Source organism: Narcine bancroftii, chromosome 6 (assembly GCF_036971445.1).
Source record: "Narcine bancroftii isolate sNarBan1 chromosome 6, sNarBan1.hap1, whole genome shotgun sequence".
Classification (NCBI taxonomy): Eukaryota; Metazoa; Chordata; class Chondrichthyes; order Torpediniformes; family Narcinidae; genus Narcine; species Narcine bancroftii.
This window is the reverse complement of record NC_091474.1, coordinates 249,723,293-249,732,302: the sequence shown is the minus strand read 5'-3', so window position 1 is coordinate 249,732,302 and position 9,010 is coordinate 249,723,293. Positions and strand designations below refer to the sequence as shown.

Below are 9,010 nucleotides of genomic sequence, written 5' to 3'. Positions count from 1 at the left end.
AGATCATGGCTGCTCTCTACTATCTCTTCCCTCACCTCTTGTAGTAACCTGGGGTATATCTCATTCAGTCCCAGGAACATCAATCCTAATGTTTTTAAGATCCAGCACTTCTTCTTGCTTAATCTCAACATGCTGCAGCACATGTATCTGTCCTATTCTGACCTCACCTTGAAGCAAAGTATTATTTAGGGCCTCCCCTACCTCCAGGCACATATTACCACCTTTAACCTTTAGTGGTCCTACTTTCACTCAACAGCCTTCTGCTCATCACATATGCATAGAACAATGGTTTCTTGCCATTACTCAATTGCAGAATTGTCACCTTGCATCCATCTCATTCCAGAGATCTGACACTTCAATATCCAAGCTGCTATCTTTCTGATAAAATTTTACCTGCTCCCCCATCTGACCTCTTGGATGTCACTATTTTGAAGACCAGGGGTGTTTCATTGCTGTTTGGCCAGTAGTTGTTCAGTTGGCCTGATTAATAAAATTAAAATATAGAATTTATGCAGTGGTTAAGAATTTTAAAAAAAAACTGTACAATACCATTTCAACTTTCAATTAATTTATTGAACAAAAAATAACCAGTAAATGTGTTGAACATTTTTCTTATTCTATCCAATAGATATAGAGATGTACATTGAAGTATCTCAACATCCAAATTCTATTACTTTACTGTTAAACTGCCTTGGGATCTAAAAACACATCTTTATGAAATAATTTGTATTTTACTTGATATCACAGAGCAGGGCTGCCCCTCTCAGGATCCAGTGGTCAGGTGGCTGAAGTGTTTTCAGGCAGAGGTTAGTGATGAACGTCAGGTCAGTGCGTTGGGGTTTCTTATACACTGGACAGAGGTACAGTTTGGGGTCTTTGGGTGCAGTGGAATTGATGGCAAATATGTAGATGACAGGTAGCATTGTCACAAGAACTTTGGAAAAAGATTCAGTCAGTCTAATGTTTCTTCTGTCCCAACCTGCTCCATCCAAATAAAGGCCATAGATGTAAACGCCTTCCTGCCATGCAAACACGCAAAGGATAAAAGTTAGAAAAATGCTCCAAAAAAAAGGACCATATAGAGAGAAGGAGAATATCATTCCAAAATAGTTTGTGCCGAGTTTCTCCAGCACTTTTGTGTATTGATGTAAACAGTTGATCCAGAAAGAGGTGGAGGTTACCTATAATTAGAAAAATTGATGACCATGCTGTTGGGTTTAAGGCTGTCAAGGAGGAATATGATAAGTGTTTCCTTAAGTTTAGGTTAGGCCTGATAATGCTGAGGTCAGACATGTCTGGATGAGAATGGTGAAGGGAATTGAAACGGTTGGCTACTGAGAGTTCAAGCTTAGACCCACAGACAGAATGCAGCTCACAGATGTAGAGAAGACCATACAGAGTACACTGATTGCTGTATGTTAGGTTGGATGGTTAAGCCTATAAAGCTCTCACCTAGAAGATCTATTAATCTAGATGGAGGTGAGTAGGGAGATATTGAGACAAGCTTTGCACATTCTGCAGTAACAACGGATAAGTGGGTTGGGAGGGAAAGGTAGACCAGGGAGAGAAGTTACAAGGGCAGGTTGGCCAAGGTCAAATTAGAATCTTTGTTAAGGGAAATAACAGTGGACAGGAAATTTTGACCCTTAAAAAAATTAATATATAATTTGCAACAAATACACATTATTTTCACAAAGTGATTCAAACATTATCAAATCTATGGAAAATAGGTTATAAAGTTATCAGAAAGCACAACTGAAGACTGTAAATGTGTAGGATCAATAAATATATCCAAGGAATTAGTAAAGAAAGGGAATGATAGAATACGGGAGTAAATTGGAAAGAGCTTGAAAAGGTAAAAAAAAAAGAACAGTGAATGCAAATGTAGGTCTTTTAAAAACAGAAATGGGAGAGTTAAAAAATGAAATTGGATAAAATTTAGTGCAATTAAGGGAGCAAAAGAAATTAGTATTAAAAGTGAAATACCACTTTGAAATATAATGAGCTTGAAAACTGAAAAATTCCAAGAACCTGATCGACATTTCAGAATTTTGAAAGAGATGTCTATGTAGAGAACAGAGGTTATCATCTTCCAAAATTTTGAGGTCATCACCACATGAAAGGGACATTGTGTCTCAAGCAAAGGCTCCATATTGCTATTTTCCACAATGCAAAGCCACCTCATCTATGTACAAGTTCCATTTGAGTGAATTTTATTCCATACCTCAAATTTTAGGTCGTGATTTGCAAATTCTGTCACAGCAAAGTTCCATTACTCAAACATCTATAATGAGGGGGTGGGGGTCATCTGTAGATTCCACGATGATTGTTGCTAAACTTAGGGTGGCAAAATAAATTCCCCTTATTTAAGAAATGAGGTGTGAAAAACATATAACTTTTGACCTGGGAATCTGTTCCAGTAAGTGGGAAAATGCTGGGATCTATTATTAAAAAAATGTGAAATCATAAAACAAAGAAATTTGTCATATAATTGAAAAGAAATTGAAGTTAGTTTAATTTAGACATACAGCCTACGAACCCATGCCACCCAAATACCCCAACTAACCTACAACCCAGATATATTTTGAAGGGTGGGAGGCAACTGGAACGCACAGAGGAAATCCACACAGACACAAACTCCTCACAGCCAGCATCAGATTCCAGGTCATTGCACTCACCAGACTGCCCTCTATGCTAACAGAGCTGCCCTATTTGTTTCACTAATCCACTGAAATTCTTTGAAAATACATCTAGTTTAGTGGATGAGCGAAGCCCCACTGGATGTAATGTAGTTGGAATTTCAGAAGATTTTTACACTCAGGAGTTTGCTGAACACAGCTACGTAACAATGGCTTAAGGGTGATATACTGGTATCGATAGGGTTGGTTAATAAATAAAAATCAAAGAATATAAAGAATATTTCTCAAGTTGGCAGGATGCAAATAATAGAGAAACACAAAGATTATACCTGCTAGTGAAAGTGTGCGAGAAAAGTTTTCTGGACTGTTCCTCAAATTGTACATCTATCACATGAGGAAAGATCAAGTAGGGAAAGCCTATATTTTCTGGAGATTTTAAGATGTGATCTCAATGAAAGTCAAAATTTCTTTTTCAGAATGAAAAATGCAGAATGTTTTCAGGGCATCTCCACTGAAATGAGAGCTGCATTCCATGCAGTCTGAATTTAAATATTTAGCCATGGGATTAGTTTCAGGACATAAGGAATACAGACATACCACAGGTGGCACTTTGATCTCCTCTTTCATCAGTTTGGTTACTTCATTGTGCAGAGTTACACTATCCAGAGCCCAGCCTTTATGTGCTCGTGTTACTTCCTGTCTCATTGCTGTTAAAAATCCTGTGCACAAATGTTTGCAGTTCAATAATTTTCTATGGAATTATAATAAACCTGGCTTTGCCACTTATATAATGACTGCAACACAAATCTAATTTATAGAATATTAAAAATAAAACAAAGTATTTCTAACACAGTATCAGTCTATTTGGTCCATGCTGTTATGTTGTGCTTACATCCAACCTGAGGATGAACTAGTTTAAATACCACACACTCTTTCTCTGAATTCTTTTTGGCTAAAACTGGTGAACAAAATCTTCCTTGTCCTATGTTCACCTAACCTTGCTTTCATTGCATTTGTCACAATCACTCAGTGGTTGTGAATTCTATATAACCTATAGGCCCAAGCTGGATTTGTACAAAAGAGACAATCCCCAGAAAATATATGTAGATTACTCAATACAATGCATCTGGCGCAGACAGGGGTGGATCCAGGCACGGCCGTAGCTTTGGAAGCGGAGAAGGCCTTTGACAGATTGGAGTGGGACTTTTTATTCAAAGTACTGGAGAGATTTAGATTGGGACAACCATTTATTAAAATCGGGCAAGGACACTCTATCATAAACCTCAAGCAAAAATTATTATGAATTGGCAAATGTCTCCAGTGTTCCTGCTGGACAGGTCCAGTAGGCAGGGCTGTCCACTGTCCCCAGCATTGTTTATGCTAGTTATTGAACTGTTGACAGATGCCATTCTACACGATCCAGACGTAAAGAGGTTCAAAGTGAACCAGGAGGAGAATAAAATCAATTTATTCGCTGATGATGTGTTAGTATATTTGACTGACCTGGGGGAGGGGGGGGGGAGGGGGTAATGTCGTTGGCCAAGCTGCAGACCACACTGGAGAATTATGGCAAGATGAAGACAAGAGTGAAATTATGCCCTTGACAGAGGGGGATTAAAGATTACACCAACAAGGGAGTCGATTTAAATGGCTGCAAGAGGGCATTAAATATTTGGGGATAAAAGTGGATAAGACCTACGCAATTTGTATCAACTCTATTATCTCTCTTTGCTCTGGAAGATTGAGGAGGACATAAGTAAATGGAGGACTCTGCCCATAACTTTGGTGGGCAGGGTTAATTGTATTAAAATGAAAGTAATGCCAAGACTACAATACCTGTTTTAGTCCTTGCCCATTCCATTGCCCCAAGGCTTCCTTAAGGTGCTTAGCAGGTGTGTCAGAAAGTTCTCGTGAAATGGTAAGGGAGCTATAATCTCCATGGAAAAGTTGACTTGGGATTATAAATTTGGAGGTCTGTGATAGCCAGATTAAAAAAAATACTATTGGGCAGCACAGTTGAGGTTTATTGCTTCACTCTTTGATCGAGATGGTGCACATTGGACTGCACATGGTAGAAGAAAAGATAGCAGGAGAGTTTATAAATAAATGGGACAACAAATTGATATCAGGAAAAAAAATGGATAACCCCATATTAAAACATCTAATTCAGACGTGGCAAAAAATAAATCAATATATCAAAATAAGGTTGGGGATATCTCCTAAAATGCTCTTGACCCAGTAGGGCAGTGGTATACTTCACTTGCAGAGTGGAAAATTAAGGAGACCCCCAATGTCCCTGATAAATTTATCTCTGAGATATGCTCCACACTGTAGTTGCTCACACACTGCATTAGGGAAGTGGAGCTCAAGTTTGGATCTCTTGAAAGCTTGTGCTGCAGTTAAGATTGCCACATCCGAACAAATGTGCCATAATTCTTCCTCAAATTGTACTTAATTTTCTCCAGGGGAATACAACTCTGCATCTCCGTATTCCATCATGTAATATGTAGTTGGGAGTCGGACTTCCACATGACCGCTATGCAGTTCCTGGCTGCCGACAAGGCGACCATCACAAACTGAATTTGATATCTGAACTGTTTAAAACACACGTCCATAATGTTTCCCAGAAGGTACAATTCCAGATCCTGTGGAAAATACACCTTTGTATAATTTTTTTCAGAATGTCCCTCAGGTCCTCCCAGAAGGATGGTGGATGAGTATGGGTTGAAGGCTACCTTCCCCTACCTCGATAATGTCACTATCTGTGGCCACACCTTGGAAGTCCATGACGTCAACCTCCAGAGTTTTCTCCACGCGGCGAAAGCCCTGACCCTCACTTAAAACTCTGACGTGCGTGTTCAGGTCTAAATGTCTGGCAATCCTTGGCTACATGGTGAAGAATGACATTATTGGCCGCGATCCCGATAGGACGCACCCCCTGTTAGAGCTCCCAGAAGGATCTCACCTTTGTACACAGCCAGGTTGAATGGATAAAGGTTCCAGTCTTCACACCACATCTAAAGCACATTTCCTAAATTTCTGATTTAGAATTATGTTGTTTTTGGGATGTGAAATACAATTGATGCAGGATATTGTATTACACCAACCTGTACCTGACACAGGTCTGAGCAGCACCGCCCATGGATTGTTGTGCCCAAATCCGTCTCCCACCTTTCCCTCAACTTGTGTAAGCCCAGCTTCGGGCCCTCTCTTTGGAATAGGAGATACATTGTAGAGATAAATTGTTATATGGTCATGTACGTGTATTCCCCTTTCGAATTAGAATCTCTTTACACTACACATGGGCAGGGCCATAGATCGTCTCAAATTATCCCTTAAGAAAGATCTTAGCTGAAGATAGCAGAAGAAATTTTTATTAGGCAAATGTTAGAGCTCCCCATTCCCAGGATCACAAAGGCTTTGAGGAGATGCCTGGGGTTTTTCTCATATTACGCCGATTGGACCCCTCAATATGCTGACAAGGTTCACCCTCTCTTAAAAGTCACTAAAGTCTCCCTCTCGACTGAAGCCCAAACGGCTTTTAACTACCTCTGGAATCATATTGCAAAAGCCACCATGCATGAGGTGGAGGAGAATGTATCTTTCCAGGTGGAAAGTGAAGCTTCAGATGTAGCCCTGGCCGCTACCCTCAACCAGGCGGGCAGGCCGGTTGCATTTTTTTTGTCAGACATTACAAGGCCACGAGCTCCGGAAAAGGAGGCTCAAGCCATTGTAGAAGCCAATGAGGCACTGAAGACACTAATTGGCTGGTAGAAGATTTACACTCCTCACTGACCAGTGCTGGTTAATAATGTCAAGAGGGGCAAAATCAAGAACGACAAGATTGCTACGTGGAAGATTGAGCTCTCCACCTACAATTATTGCATCGCCTATCGGCCAGGAGCCATTAATGACCCTCCAGATGCCTTATCCAGAGGAAGTTGTGCCTCTGCACACACCGGCCAACTGCGGTCTCTGCATAACGAGCTCTGCCTTCCAGGGGTCACCCCCCTGGCTCAGTTTGTCAAGGAACGCAATCTGCCCTACTCCATGGAAGACATCAGGGAAATAACCAATTGCAAGCCACACTTCTACCACCCTGTAAAGGCGCATCTGATCAAGTCATCCAGGCCCTTTGAACAGCTCAGTGTCGATTTTAAGGGCCTTCTCCCTCCATGAATGGGAACACTTACTCCCTCTCTATCATGGATGAGTACTCCCACTTCCCGTTCGCCATTCCATGTCCAGACATGTCCACCTCGTCAGTCATAAAGACCACAGACTCCATTTTTGCCCAGTTTGGGTATCCCAGCTATATTCATAGCGACCAGGGCTCATCCTTTATGAGCGACGAGCTACATCAGTACCTGCTGACAAGAGGCATCGCATCCAGCAGGATTATTAGCTACAACCCCTGGGGGAACTGGCAAGTTGAAAAGGAGAATACCACGGTCTGGAAGGCTGTCTAATTGGCCCTGAAGTCGAGAGGCCTTCTAGACCCAAGCTGGCAGGAAGTCCTCCCTCTGGCACTCAAATGCTACTCCTCATGAGCTCCTATTTACTTTCGAAAGAAGGTCGCCATTGGGAACTACACTCCCAATCTGGCTCAACACCCTTGGTCCAGTCCTTCTCAGGATGCACGTGAGGAGAAGCAAGTCCGACCCCCTGATGGAAAGAGTGAAACTGCTCCACATTAATCCCACATACGCCTATGTGGAGTACCCAGACGGCAGGGAGGACACCATCTCTATCAGGGACCTGACACCCGCCAGAACAGAGGGTCTGTTGCCTCAGGTGCCCTGCGAGATCATTCTCACCACCCCCAGTCAGGGCACCAGGTGATTCAGTTCAGGAGGAAAGTGCATCCCCCTCCACCATTGAGCCAGAGACCCAGCCCACCGCTCCTCCTTCACAAGGGGACCAAGAGACCCAAGGAGTCCAAGGCCCCCTAGTGCTAAGGCACTCCATCAGGATCTCCAGTCCTCTGGACTGCTTAAATCTGTAAATAACTGTATATTTTTCAACCAATTTTTTTCTGAACCCATGTTCTCCGTCATCATTCACAGACCCTAAATTCTACATAAAGGGTGAATGCAGTGAACTGGGATTCACTGGTAGTTGTGCTGGATCCGCATCCCAGCTCCACCCCCATCTGCTCACATATAATCCTGTTTTCCCGTCTAAACCCAGAACTCTTCTGTGGTGAATCTCTGCTAAGCAGCCTGTCTCCCCTCTGGCGAGCCTTGCTGAATTGACATTGGCTGTGCATTATCTCTAGTGTTAAGGACACTCCCCTTGAGTATAACTGTTTATGCACCTAATGTCTTTCATTATTGTACCGTGAGTTTCTGCTAGTAAAAGCCATGATTATTGTTTGACCACATCGTCTTTGTTTACTTCATCAACTGGCACTTCAATTTTATTAGCAGAAATGGATGAAGTACTCAGGCCAGAGCGGCTGATAATCGACCAGTCTGCCCCGAGGGCCAGAGAAATTTTCAACCACTGGATTGCTTGTTTCGATAAATACATGGCTCGAAACAATGTGGTCGATGAGGCGATACAGTGGGGCCACCTGAACTCTCTGCTGGGTGAGGTCCCTTTCACCGTAACGCAAGGAGCTACCACTCTGGCTATAGCCCGGGAACCTCTGACTGTTTACTATGCAACGCCACGGAATGTGGTGCTTGCTCGACACCAGTTACTGACCAGACGCCAGAAACCCGAGGAAAGTGATGCTGCCTATGCACTGGCCCTCGACTCACTGGCAAACAAATGTGATGTCAGGGCAGTCAATGTGCAACAACACCACAATGCCTTGAAGCTGGATGCTTTAGTCAACGGGATTGACCCCAGTTACATCCAACAGAGGCTGCTGGAGACGGAGCCCTCAACCTACGACCGGGCAGTCACTCTAGCCAAACACTGAGAAGTGCCATGCGATCCAGTGAAATGCTAGAAACCGAAAAGGAAACATCCAGGAGTGCTGGAACCCCGAAGGAAAGAAAAGGGCAAACTCCTGAAAAATGCTACTTCTGTGATAATAGGTGGCACTCCAGACTGAAGTGCCCGGCTCGATTTGCTACCTGCAGCTATTGTGGGAAACTCGGCCACTTTGCAAAAGCGTGTAAGGCAAAAAGTACTCCCACTGATAAGAAGAAGAGAAGCACCAAGAAAATGCGTCCTGGAGCTGCAGGAATGGAAGACAACTGTGAAAAGGGGAAATCTTCAGACGAGCAGGCTGAATCGACTTCAAGTGACAGCGAGGTGAGATCCCCTGTGATAGCTCAATTGTCTCCAAAGCTTGGGGAATGTTATGGATGGGAACAGTGACTATGAAGGGGGAGGTGAATGGTGAGACTCTTGATTGT

The 9,010-nt window shown here is 42.8% G+C and overlaps 1 protein-coding gene across 1 annotated transcript in view; it reads right to left on the bottom strand.

Moving 5' to 3' along the window:
• Positions 1 to 551: 551 nt before the first annotated feature.
• Positions 552 to 9,010, bottom strand: part of LOC138737388 (dynein axonemal heavy chain 8-like) — a 397,732-nt gene continuing 389,273 nt past the window's right edge. The window contains exons 47-48 of the mRNA XM_069888135.1: positions 3,237 to 3,358; positions 552 to 1,019 (exon numbers count right to left, since the gene is read on the bottom strand). Of these exons, the coding sequence (XP_069744236.1) occupies positions 732 to 1,019; positions 3,237 to 3,358 (410 nt within the window). The 3' untranslated portion in view covers positions 552 to 731. The remainder of the gene's footprint in view (positions 1,020 to 3,236; positions 3,359 to 9,010) is intronic.